The sequence below is a fragment of the Crotalus tigris genome, unplaced genomic scaffold, assembly GCF_016545835.1.
Source record: "Crotalus tigris isolate CLP2741 ecotype Arizona unplaced genomic scaffold, ASM1654583v1 scf7180000024439.5362192, whole genome shotgun sequence".
Classification (NCBI taxonomy): Eukaryota; Metazoa; Chordata; class Lepidosauria; order Squamata; family Viperidae; genus Crotalus; species Crotalus tigris.
In genome coordinates, this window is record NW_024100609.1 from 3,309,588 (window position 1) to 3,323,670 (window position 14,083).

At 38.7% G+C, this 14,083-nt stretch overlaps 1 protein-coding gene across 2 annotated transcripts in view; it reads right to left on the bottom strand.

Moving 5' to 3' along the window:
• Positions 1–13,873, bottom strand: part of ADAM17 (ADAM metallopeptidase domain 17) — a 35,836-nt gene extending 21,963 nt beyond the window's left edge. For both annotated transcript variants that reach the window (XM_039331874.1, XM_039331875.1), the window contains exons 1-8: positions 13,553–13,873; positions 10,383–10,515; positions 9,834–9,967; positions 7,756–7,844; positions 5,294–5,462; positions 3,965–4,095; positions 2,821–2,910; positions 314–427 (exon numbers count right to left, since the gene is read on the bottom strand). In XM_039331874.1, the coding sequence (XP_039187808.1) occupies positions 314–427; positions 2,821–2,910; positions 3,965–4,095; positions 5,294–5,462; positions 7,756–7,844; positions 9,834–9,967; positions 10,383–10,515; positions 13,553–13,679 (987 nt within the window). In that variant the 5' untranslated portion in view covers positions 13,680–13,873. The remainder of the gene's footprint in view (positions 1–313; positions 428–2,820; positions 2,911–3,964; positions 4,096–5,293; positions 5,463–7,755; positions 7,845–9,833; positions 9,968–10,382; positions 10,516–13,552) is intronic.
• Positions 13,874–14,083: the final 210 nt, after the last annotated feature.

Consider the following 14,083-nt stretch of genomic DNA (forward strand, 5'->3'; position numbering starts at 1 on the left):
GAAGACTGACTGCAGCAGTCCTAAGGTAAGCAGGTACAGAGCGTGTGGGACAGCTCCACCTCCCCACACCCCAACCCTAGCTTGATTTTTACGCATGCACCTCGCCCCAAAACTAGAGCATATTTTAGGGATAGGGTTTATATTAGGTGTACGCGTAAAAAATCAGGGATTATTTTCAGGATAGGTCTTTTCGGGGAAACATGGTATGTTATAATTTGGACATCACCTGAAATTTAAGTGAGTCAAGAAAAAAAATATGTATACCTAATTTTATTATTTAAAATGCATGCACACACACATACACAAAACCTACCTCTAGCAGCTGCTTGACTTCCCAGGCATCCTTCTCTTCATCAGGCTGACTTTTTGCCATATTATAGTGTTTTTGTTTTAGAGATACATTCTCTGGCTCACTATGAACAATAATCTTTATTAAACAGAAAGAAAATATTTAGAAATTTTGTAAAACCAGTTTTTTAATGAAGAGAAAATAACATTACTCATTAGCAAAGGCTCATAGCAATTCATATACTTAGAATTGTTACACAATATTTTCCCCCAGCAAACTATCACTCAAACAGGAAGTTTCTAAAGTGATTTATCTGATGAAAGAAAACATTATTTCTCTTGAGTGAAATAATCAGATCCAAACAAATCCTTCAGCACAGCAAGCACATATCAAGCTTTTAGATTTCAGTAGCTTAACTTAAAACTCTAGAATTTGGTAAATAAATACTTTTTGAATAAAAGTTGCAACTATATATCCAATAAGACTGATTTTAAAGAGAAAACATTATTAAAGAGGAGAGAAGATTATGGAGAGTGAATGAAAATTTTAGATAAGAAGTTTAACTTTAGTAATTTAAGGAGTATTTAAAAGAGTATTTTGTTTTAATGGTATAACTAACGTTTATATGTTTATTTTTGTGTTTGATGATAAAGAAAGAGGGATAGATTAGATTCTATATAATATAAGTATGATATTAGGAGATTGAATGAAAATTTTAGATAGGTAGTGTATGTTTAGATATCTAAGGAGCATCTAAAGGAATATTTTGCTTTAAAAATGTATAAGGGAACTTTAATGTTATAAGTAATGTTTATATGTGTGTTTTTGAGGTTGTTTATAAAGAATGATGGATAAACTTTAAATAATATAAGTATGACATTAGAAAATGTTTAGTTTTTTTCTGAATAATTTATAAAGAGGAGAGAAGATTATGAAGATTGAATGAAAATTCTAGATAAGAAGTTTAAGTTTAATAATTTAAGGAGTATTTAAAAGAATATTCTGTTTTAATGGTATAATTAATGTTTATATGTGTATTTTTGAGTTTGATGACAAAGAAAGAGGGATAGATTTTATATAATATAAGTATGATATTATGGAGATTGAATGAAAATTCTAGATAGGTAGTGTATGTTTAGATATAATTTTTTTTGTTTTTTATATATTGGTCTTAAAGTATTTTATAATTTGTTTAATTATTGTAATTAATTGCTTATGGTTTACATGTGTTTAAAAATTTTTCTTTTAAGTTTTAATTAAGCCTGTATTCAGCTCTGGGAAGGTTGGGGGAGGGTTGGGGTGGGTTGGGAGGGTTTGGGGAGGGTAATTTTTTTTCTTCTGTAAAATTTCAAAAAACTTTCAATAAAAAAAAGAGAAAACATTATTGGACCAACAGTGGTAAGAAAATAATCAGAACATTACCAGGCATAGGCTACTTTTATTATATTATATGGGAAACAATTGTTTTTACATATCAAATATTGAACATCTGGTCAGGACTTCTCTTGGCAATGAAAAAAAATGGATCAGTGACACAGCTGTTTGCTCTTTACTCTCTTTACTAACAAAAAATAAATATATTTAATGCAGAAGTTTAGTATGAAACAGCATGATTCACTGAGACATATGCATTCATTACTTCACACAAAGATAGTCAGTGCTATCAACAAAAAGAGAGCTCCAAAATTAAAGCTCTAACCAAATTAGAACAGTATACCATATAAAAAGGAGCGCCTGAAGGACACTTTTTCCTGGTTACAGTTTCTTAATTTAAGGACGATTTGCTGCTGGGAGAAGGATGGAAATGTTAGCATGGAAGACAACTACAGTGAGTTTTCCCTTCATGGCTATTGCTGTAGTCAATTTTTTTTCTGACTGAAATACTCCCAGCTCACCAGGTCTGTTGTAATATCCTCTCATGTAGCTTTGTCTCTACTAAATATGAAGATTTGGAAAAATATGATAGAACAAAAATCGGAGAATTTGGGGGAGATATAACAGCAGAGGTGGAATGCCCTCTTCATAGGAGAAGCTCTAATTTTAATTTTTTTTCTAATTTATTATAGGATAGTAAGTGATGCTGCAATGGGACTTATATAAATTCATTTAATCATACTCTCTTATTGTTTATGCTGTATTTTTTAATAACCAATGCCTTTCTTTAATAATTTAACATGTAAATTTCAAGTTAAGGGAAGTTTTCTGAATATGTTTTTAAAGTAAGTAGAAGCACCAATGGTTTTTAACAAGTATAAACCAAGAAAGATTTTTCTCACTAATAATGCCTGTTGCTGCCTCTCTTCTTCTTGAGTTATGTTACTACCTGGCTACTTCCTCTATCTGCATTTCTATTAGAAAGAAAAAGGGGAAGGAGAACAAAAAAGAACTATAACCTTCAGGATCATCATAATTCATCACATGTTTTGCACGTATCACAATTTACAATTAAATTATCCAATAAAATATTGAATTGAATACACTCTGGTATATAGCAAAAGTGTTCACATTCCTTCTGGGAGGTATTTTAATACCTGCTCTATCTGTATGCCATATCCTTTGAAGTGGGCGTTGTCCCACGAGGTATTGCGATAGATATCATCCACTCTGTCTATTAATTCAATCTAAATGCAGAAAGGAAAACAAGGGATTCCAGTCAACCCATGTCATTAGAACCAGCATTGTGGGCTATTTATAAATACATGCATGTTCTGTGCATGGGAAAGGAATAATAGCATTCTACTTATTTAAATCATTGTATTTGTTACATTTGTATTACACTAATCAAGCAGGATTAGTTCAAGGCACAATTCATATACATAAGCTCAGTTTGGTGTGACAGTGAAGGTGCTGGCCCAAAACCAAGATACTATGAATCCTAGGCCTCCCTTATGCATAAGAATTGCTAGGTGACTATGGGACAAATTGCTGTTGTGGGGAAAAAAGGAGGCAGGAGTATTAGTATGTTTGCTGTCTTGACTTGTATATAAAAACTGTGAAATAAAATAATACTGTTTCTTTCTCATCATTTTTCTCCATAAAAATGGAGGTAAGTTGGACTAAATTGGCACAAACTCACAGACAGGTGAGTTTATGCCATTTACAAGAAACATACAGGTAACCATCGGCTTACGACCACAATTGAGCCCAAAATTTATGTTGCTAAGTGAGGCAGCTGTTAAGCAAGTTTTGCCCCATTTTACGATCTGTCGTGTCACAACTGTTAAGCGAATCACTGTACTTGTTAAGTTAGTAACACGGTTATTAAGTGAATCTGGCTTCTCCCACTCACTTTGCTTGTCAGAAGGTCACAAAAAGGGATCACATGGCCCCGGGATACTGAAACCGTCATAAATATGAGTCAGTTGCCAAGTATCTAAATTTTTATCATGTGACCATGGGGGGGATGCTGCAATGGCTGTGTGAAAAATGATCATAAGTCACCTTTTTTGGTGCCATTGTAACTTCAAACGGTCACTAACCAAACTGTTGTAATTCGAGGATTACCTGTATGTTAATATTGCCTATTCCAAGCATTTTTCATATGTATATCCTTAATCATATCTGCTGAATACTACTTAAATATTTAGTTATACCCTCTCATTCAAATCTGCCAGACCTTAAATATAGCAAAATAATTGGGCATACTGCCAAATGACAGCTGGTAATTACACTTACTAAGTAGTTAATGGTGGTGCTTTCTTCCCCACGGCCCATATTCTTAAAGAAACGATGATCTGCCACCACTAACATCTTGCAGGTATTTTTCATGGGGTCTGGAATAGCTCTTCTTCTCCGAGGAATATTTTCTATCATGATAATGGGAACATTACCAGGTAGCTTATTTATAGCTATTATATCAAGAATTTCTGTAACGTATGAATATGTTCATCATAAAATTATATGTTCAGTGCAAATGCTATGGATATAACAGAAAACCTTGGGGGGGGGGGTTTTCCAGAAATTGCTTATGGGTATTTATCCATTTATGAACCACCCATTCATCCCACATTTTAAAGGTCAAGAAAACCTTTCTCAATTTTATCTCCACAATCATAACCATGTGACATATGCAGAGACAGTGAAAGGGCGAAAAGAGCAACTATTTTTAAAGTGCTTTTCTTCTCTCCCCACCCCCATACAATAAAAAAGCAGAAGCAGAACGCTCATTTACAGAAATCTTTTGCTTAAATCTTTCTTACATCATTTCTTTATGCCAGAGGGATTGCATTAGGAAAAAATGCTAAGCCAATTTTAAAAATAATGGATTATTACCAATGGTATGCGGACGCCAGGCTAGAATGTGCCTTCTTCCAATAAAGTGAGAACAAGACAAGCGTTCAAGGCAGATAGCGTACTATGCATGAGTTGCTGTATGCTGATATCCTGATCTTTATAGTAAAGTAAATTTCCTATAAGCTTCCAGTGTGAAGGAGACAACTTTCTGTTGCATAAACGTCACAATGTTAAACAGGAAGTACAGGTAATTGTGGGATGGCAAGCAGCCTCTGAACCATGAAGCTTACTCAGCTGCCTTCTCTCCAGTTCCCCGCACTAGCCTTTCACCTTTTGTGCCCAGCCACTGTGGCTGAAGCAGAAGCTCCTCACTGCCTTTGCTGCCTGCTCTGTGGACCCTTTTCACTACCTTTGCTGTCTCCTTTTTGGATCCAGCTTCTCCAGTGATCATTTTCTACACACACTAAAGCTGCACTATCTTCATAAATCTCTTCAGCACAGCTTTAGCCTTGGGTTAGAAACAATGGCCCCTGAGATTGTAAGGGCAAGGAGCTTGCCAAGCACCCAAATTTTGATCCTATGATGATCGGGATGCTGCAATAGCCATCATTTGGGCATGGGTTGTAAGCCCATTTTTTTTAAGCACCACTGTAATTTTGAACTGTCGCTGAACAAATGGTTGTAAGTGGAGGATTATGTAGTACCTTATGCTGTTATAGAAGAATCTTATACAAATTCTATGAAAATATTGCAAATAGTTAAGACACTTACCTTTATTTACGTGATTATCCTTGAGCCCTCCTCCCCAAAGCCCCTCTTCTTCTGGTTTGACATAACCACATACTTTTGGGGATTCTAATCGTGAGATATCCTTGATATCTTCAGATCTATATACCAAAAGCCTTTCATCTTCTGTGTTGTTGAGAAACCTCCATAAGGGCTAGAGTAGAAAAAACAGTATCACAGGTGTGATTTTGTTTTCATGTCTGTTCAAAAATAAGCTACCTTACGTTCAACAGAATGTCTTTTAAGTAAATGTAGCTTAAGTGGAGTAACTTATCAAAAGCTGCCACTTCAGAAGCCTGAAGAACTAAATATGCTAAAGCCTAGTATTCTTTAAAATAATTATTTATGTTTGTGAATATATTTCTGTGGTGGCGAACCTTTGGCACGCGTGCCCTAAGTGGCATGCAGAGCCCTCTCTTTGGGCACACGCGCCATCACCCCAGTCCTAGGCCTTCAGCTGGGTTTTATAAAACCTTTTCGCTTTAGGCCTGTACCGCTGTGCGAAAAAAAAAAAAAGGTTCAATCAATCAATCAATTTCAACTTCTCGTGGAAAAAAAAAGATCTCGCAAAGTTGGAATTGATTGAACTTTTTAGTCCCACCAGTCTACTGTTATCACCGCAGCCATGCCCACCTAATGGGCCACGTCCACCCAATGGGCCACGCCCACCCCGGCACCCGATGATACATAAGTGGGTTTTGGGTTGCAGTTTGGGCACTCGGTCTCTAAAAGGTTCGCCATCACTGATATATCTAATTCTGTCCTAAACTACCTTACAGGACTTTGTAAGTATACCAACAGATTTGTTGTTTTTTTTACATTAGGTAAAATTATTCTCATTTCTAGTCAATATAGCTAAACAGCTCCCCTATCCATTCTCTTTAAAATAGTTTGCCAAAATCTGAATTTGAATAATAATGCTACATTTTAAAATAAATAGCTTCATTCAGGTCTGAACCTTGGTTAATTTCAAAATAATGTCATTACATTTATCAGACTCACTATTGATATTGAGCCGGGATTTAGGTTCATATTTTATTCCCACTCATTCCAATATCCACTGCAGTATAATGAGACATTCATAAGTTATCACTTGTTTTAGACTAACTACAATTTTATGCTCTATTCAAATGATAATCTAGACAACTATAATTTGCTTTTGTGAGCAATAGTTCACGAAGAAAAAAAAATGACAAGTGCAGTTGTAAAATAAAGAACCCTAATGGTTCATTTTGCTCCTTACTGTTTTGTGAAATATTCAAAAAACACTGACCATTACAATGAGAGAAAGAAAGTTATTTCATGGAACTAGACATTAAAAAAAATGACTGGATCTTAAATATAGAAGATGCCCAAAAGATTGTTAATTGGAAAACAGGTAGTGCTAGTTTTATGACCACAATGGAGCCTGCCTATTGTGGCTATAAATTATGACAGTCATAAAACCATTTTACGATCATGGTGGTACAATGGTTAGAATGCAAAATATTGCAGGCCAACTCTGCCCACAGCCAGGAGTTCGATCCTAACTGGCTCATGATTGACTCAGCCTTCCATCCTTCTAGTGTCAGTAAAATGAGGACCCAGATTGTTGGGTGCAACATGCTGAGTTTTTTAAACTGCTCAGAGAGTGCTGTAAAGCACTATGGAGTGGTATATAAGTCTAAGGGCTATTTCTATTGTTATTTTACAGTTTATGCACTGGTCACTAAGCCAAACTCAGCAGTCATTAAATGAAGTATTTGCTGGTTTTCAGCAAAGCTGGCTTAAAATGTAGTCACATGACCACAGGATGCTGCAAACAACCATAAATGCAATCATGTTGCAAAGAACCTGAAGTTTAGTCATGTGACCATAGGCAGACCAAAGTTCTGATAGTCAGAACTTTGGATTTGGATTGTAAGTCCCCTTTTTCAGGTAGTTTTTAGTCTAAAACAAATTTATGGCAATTTTTAAAGAAACACTTTCTAAGGAGATGATTAGTTACAGCAAGGGAGAAAAATAATATGATGTAATATGATTTTCTTAGATTTTGTATAAGTATCATATTCCAGAAGTCAGGGAGAATTTTACCTATATGGATAATCTTCCATTCAGGCTCCTTCTTGATATGATTATTTATATCACATTTTAAGTATGTTAAACTATTCTTTTTCTTTTTATGACCCTGTACTCCCTTGCTTCGGGATGGAGTCGGGGCGACTGAATGGAGCTGAGCCTTTGCTAGCCAGATGCCCTTCCTGATGCCTATGTGGAGTTTGCAGCAGACATTTTCTCTTTGCACCCTGACAGAGAAACCTCTCAACCTTCCGAATAGGAGGAAAGTGTCTTCGTCTCTAGGCCGCCACAACACTTAAAATATGTTAAAAGAATGTTAAAATATTACAATCTATTAAAAAAAATAAGCAATCATTTGGCTACATGTAGATTTATATAATAGGATATACCTCAACATTATATTCTTCTGCATCTGTATTGATCCTCACTGTGAAGTCACCTTCACCTATGTGAGCTATAACTTTGGAATTACTGTGACCTGGATATGGGGGGGGGGAGAAAAAAAATGGATCTATTAATGGCAGCAAATAGTATAACTTCCTTTAGTCAGCAGCTACTTTATACTGAAACATACACAACAGTCCTACTATGAGTTATTTAAAGCCAAACATGCTAGATTGTAACAGGTCAGTTCCCATTTGCAAAGAAATTACATATTATGAATTTGAGGTTATGTCATGAGATTCAAGGAAAATCTTTGGGTATATTCACTGACTATATCAAAAGACATGCTCTAGGGCCTGCAACTTAGGAAGCAAAATGAACCACTGAGAGGTCTTTTGTCAATTTTTTTTGGCTTGAGTTTATCCCTGGTGACTGTTTTATTATTTTTTGCTAATATTAATTTTTAGCATTTGTTAACTGGGGAATGACATTTGTGAGATGGGAAGCCATCTGAATCAATATAATAACAATATTACTTATTTCCAATGATTTTATTATTGTAAACAATATGAATAACTTCTTTAAAATTTATACTACCTTCCAACATTTTTTAATCACTTTGCTTTAGTATTTTGTACTATGGGTCCATTAATGCTCTTGCTGTCATATAGGTAGTCCTTGGGTTACAATGGCAATTGGGACTGGGAGTTCTGTTGCTAAGTGACAAGGTTCTTAAGTGTAACATCATGTGACTGCATCATTTAACAATGGCATTTCCGCAGTCTCAGTTGCCATTGTTAAAGGAGGATTTCACATCATCATGACTTCTGATTTCCTGAGAGCTTCTTCAATTCACTTTGCTTCTGGGAAGATAGCTGGGACTGTTGGAAGCTGTGATCACTTGATCATGGCTTGCTGCAATGTCATAATTGCGAGCCAGGCACCCAGATCACAATCTGGCTGGCACTCTGAAGACCCATCGTAAGTCCCCATTGTATAGCGCCACTGTCATAACCCAAGGACTACCTGTATCACAGCAAGAGTGCTAACTGGACCCAAAGATTATAACCATCCTGTCTCATTTTTATATGATATTCATGGTCTCCCAGTTCATTTGTGGACCAAAAGCAAGCTTTATCAGTCTAAATTAGCCTATAAAACTCACCATGACTGCGGATTATACTATCCATACCACCTACCCATTTGTTCCTATCTGTTGGCGGAGCTTCTGCTCCAATTACTTTCCCAAATTCAGATGCTGCAAGTGGCAATGCAATAAGGCACACTTATAATTTTGCCTTAGAGGCACCAGTCAGACATATTCATTCTCTCCAGTCCTTTCAATACTTTAATGTTTAAAAGGTAAATGCTGAAATCAAAAGTTGTAATGAGCTTGCTTAGGTTTCTACTGTTTATGAACTGTAGTCTTAATCACTTTAGCTTCTAAGAATTATGTCAGGATTCTAATGTGTTGTAAGTTATCTAGTGAAAACATTTTTGAATATAATTAATAAATATTAGCACTCAGAATGCCAACAGACTCTAGTAACAGATCTATTATGCATTCCATTTACACAAATACCTAGTAGCTGTCTGTAAAATCTGTAGTGTGGTTTGGCTATTCCAATAGCCGTTCCTTGTCTTCTGAGATTAATTTTTCCAGAACAGAAAGTTGTTCATGGTATTCCAGATCGTGGCAGTTTATACATTTTTTAATCCAATTTGATTTTCCATATGTTAGTAATCCTAAAGGAAATCAACCCTGACTGTTTCTTTGGAAGGATAGATATTGAAGCTGAAGCTCAAATACTTTGGCCACCTAATGAGAAAAGAGGGCTCATTGGAAAAGACCCTGATGCTGGGAAAGATTGAAGGTTGAAGACCAAGAGAGAAGGAAATGGCAAAAGATGAGATGGTTAGATAGTGTCATCGACAACAAACATGAATTTGGGCAAACTCTGGGAGACAGGAGAGGACAGGAAAGCCTGGAATGTTATGGTCCATGGGGGGTCATGAAGAGTTGGACATGATTTAGCAACTGAACAACAATGCTAGCAAGCAACACTTACTTGTATATACTTACCAACAATATGACCTGTGAAAAATTCTTGCCACTGTACATGATACTGTCTTTCATTGCCTTGGCCATCAAGAATAAGTGCTTGAAAATTTTTTGAAAAATGGTCTGCTGTTGATGTTAAATATAATTGAAAATGCCTGTAAAAAAATAATTTCAGATGTATCTAAAGTACTTGATATAGTAAGAATTGTTGCATATGATTCTCTGTGGAATTGATGACAAATAGCATCAAGGATGTTTACTAATGGCTTTAGCACAGATTGTTTTTTAATTTTCAAACCTGAGATAAATGTTTAAGAAAATACATCAATACATTATTAAAAGAGATTCAAAGGCTCTGCATACATATTTAAGCTTTAGATACTGAACTACCATGCTTGCCAATACATTTGCCTGTGGGTGAAAGCCAATGATATATTTATTATCTTACATTATAAAGGCCCTAAAATAATTTCCTTTTCATTTCTAATAGATCTACTACTCAGATAATACGTGATTGCAGCGATACACAAACAAGACTGATTCTGCATTTAACTAGAAAAAAAATCATACCTATGCAATGCTGAAAAACTAATAAGCTTCTCTATATGGGATTCAGGTTGGAGATCTCTTCGTCTTACTGAATGTTGTTGGATGTTGGAGACAGAAAGAATATCATAGTCTGAAAGAACAGACTCCAATCTCTCTGGGGAATAAAGAAAGTGAAGGCTTAAACAGAACAAATATAAAGTGAAGTATTGGTCTATAACTAAATGGAACAAGATGCAATGTTAAAAAGGAGCATCTAAGCATATATTTCACTGAAGCTGCACTATATAAGACATATGACTCAGTCCCACTAATTTGGACATTTGTGATTTAGTAAACTGTGTTGTGTTTGCCACTCATGTCCCTGAAAATATTAAGTTTTTGTTATGTGGAATACTGTTCCCTTTTAATGTCTCATTTCATTTACAAGAAAGTGCCAAAATGAAATATATAAACCAGTAATTATATCCTTTCAAGAACTCTATGGAAATGACATGAAGCATGAATAAATGGCTATACTAGAAAACTGTAACAGAATCAGGAACTGAAACTCAAAACTCCACACCCCATTCCAGAGATATTTCTTAAGAATTACAATTACTTGTTTCCTGCACCAGAAAAAATTAGTACACATTTAAGATCTTTAAAAATATCTTTTATGAGCATCTGCACCTATTTTATGCCTATCCATACAGTACAGTACTGTTCAATAATACAACCTCAGCTGAAAACTTTTCTTAATTTATATGTGTGATTCTTATATTGTAAAGGGAAGCCTAAGCTCCCTATAATAAAGATGTATCTCACCTGCCGTAAGGATAATTTTAACATCATGTCAATGTTTAATTGTGCATGAAATCACCTACGGCTGTGTTTACAGTCCTGATCTCAGTATTGGAACAGTATAGATCAGTGGTGAACTTATGACACATGTGCCAGAGGTGGCACTCAGAGCCCTTTCTGTGGGCACACGTGTCATGCCCCAGAGATGGCAACCGTCCCTCTTCAACCAGCCCCCCCCCCCCGCTAACTCGCCGAGGTCCCATGTGGCCAGATGCATCTGTCCTGGCCTCACATGCTCTCCTTTTCCCACTGCATCGCCGCCTCAGCTGTCGGCTGGCTGTCCAGCTCAGAGGCAGCTTCTCTGAATTGCTGGTGGTGGGCTGCAGAGCCCCAAAGTGTGCCGGTCGAGGGGCTAGCAGGCTGTGGCTGCTGATGGACACTGTCAGCCCCCATGCGCTCACTGGCCTCTGTGTGCGGGGGCCAATGGTGTCAGGCAGCAGCTGTCCTGGCCCTTGCCTTGCATCCCCACCCTGTCTCACCTCACCCCACAAGGGTCCCTCCCCACAAGCAACATCAAGGTGACCACGCCTACCTTGGCCACACCCACCCAGTCTGCCATGACCACCACAGCCATGCCCACCCAGTGGGCCATGCCCACCTGGCACCTGGCAATTGGGTTGCAGTTTGGGCACCCGGTCTCTAAAAGGTTCGCCACCACTGGTATAATCCTCGACTTACAACATTTTTTAAATTTACAACAGCACTGAAAAAAGTGACTTATGACCATTTTTCAGACTTATGATTGTTAGAGCATCTCCATGATCATGCGATCAAAATTGAGACATTTGGTAACTGGTATGTATTAACGACAGTTGCTGTGTCCTAGGGTCACATGATTACCTTTTGCAACCTTCTGACAAGCAAAGTCAACAGGAAGCCAGATTCACTTAACAACTGGGTTACTAACTTAACAACCGCAGTTTCACTTAACTGTGGCAAGAAAGGTCATAAAATGGGCAAAATTCACTTAACTGTTTCACTTAGCAACAAATTTTGGGCTCAATTGTGGTCGTACAGTAAATCGAGGACTATCTGTGCAAAAAATACGAATGACCATCCCAGCTCTATCTAAGAGCAATCAGAATTTTTGGGTAGGTTGCTCCTGCTTTTGACACTGTTGCCTAGAAAACCTCATTGCCGCCATGAAACCACCAAAAGATGGGCTTGACTCAAAGGTAACTATTGTACTATTTTTTTTAATCCTCAGTCAAGTGATTGCCTCCCACCCTCATTAATTTTTTAAACAATTGACATTCTATTATTTTATAACATTTAATGATAGTGGAACCTAAGATAGTAATGCCCATCTTCACTTCCCCAAGCTCTTTGTAAAGACCTCCCTCCTTTCTCCAGACAATTTGCTTCCTACCTGCACAGGGGTATGAACGTCTCTACAGGTAGTCTTCAACATACAACAGTTCATTTAGTGGCCGTTCAAAGTTACAATGGCACTGAATAAATTGACATGACCATTTTTCATACTTACGACCTTTCCAGCATCCCCATGATCATGTGATCAAAATTCAGATGCTTGTTAATGGGTTCATATTTAGGAACCAGTTACAGTGTCCCAGGGTCATGTGATCATCTTTTGCAACTTTCTGACAAGCACAATCAATAAGGAAGCCAGATTCACTTAATAACCACATTACTAACTTATCAACTGCAGTGATTCACTTAACTGTGGCAAGAAAAGTCATAAAATGGGGCAAATACTCACTTAATAAACGTCTCACTTAACATCATCAATTCTGGGCTCAATTGTGGTTGTAAATTGAGGACTACCTGTATGTGCTATTGGTGTGTTTTGTAGGCAGAGCTCTTCAAGCACTCAAAATCCTCCCCAAAGGAGAAGAGGACTTCTTTTTTTCTTACACACCCCGTTCAACCAGTTTACAACTATGAGCAGCCCCCTCTCTGGGCAACGAGTCCCCTCCTCAAAGTTCCCAAAGCGTTTCTTCCCAGGCAACCTCCGGCAAATCCCGCAGTCCCGCTAAGTGGCGCAAAGCGTTCAAGCTACAGGCGTTGCCCGGCCTTTCCCGGATGGAGAAACAGTTCAGCTCAACAGGCTCCTTTCCAGAAACTCTCCGCGACGGCCAACGCTTTGCCCCCACCGCCACCCATTACTCGGCATCCTGCATGGAGGCTTCAAGCGGGGAGGAAGCCTCCCGGAGAGCCCGCTCGGCTCCAGCCAGGGATCCATCCCGGTTTCCGCCACCCCGCCGGGAGGACGCAGCCCACCAGTTGGCCAAGCGGGAGGAGGACCGCTCGGCTTCTCGGGTTTCTGTCGGGCGGGGGGAGGGCAGCGAGGCAAGCTCTCCCGCGCCCCCGCCTTTTTTCCAAGCACTCACCGAGTCGCGACTCCCGATGCCCGCCCCGGGGTCGCAGGGCGGAAACCCCGAGCGCTAGTAGCAGCAGCAGCAGCGAGAACCAAGCGGGAAGCAGCCGCCGACCGGAGCGACGGGACTGAGGCTGCATGGTCCCCGGGCGGCGGCAGAACTCCTTCTCCTTCCTTCCTTCGCGCTCACATCAGCCGACGTCCGCCTTCCTCCTCCGGCCCTAGGGAGGCTCTCGCCCTCTTTCCCACATAGACACACACACGGAAGATGAGCCGGCCTCCCGCGGAGCATGACGGGCCGGCAGAGCGGCCGCCATCTTGTTCCGCTCGGGAAGGGGAGGAGCGTTTCCCAATGACGTGGGGGGGGAAGCGGCGGCGTTTTGATTTCGCTCTTGCTTGTCTGGGCCGCCTCTCGAAGTAGAAGAGAGGCAGCTGTGGCGAGAGTTAGCGCTGGTATCCGGGGAATGAAGAATAAATGCATTTTTGTTTTAATTTTTCGGCTGGGGTTCCTGTGCCGCTTACTTAGCGGAGGTTTCCTTGGACT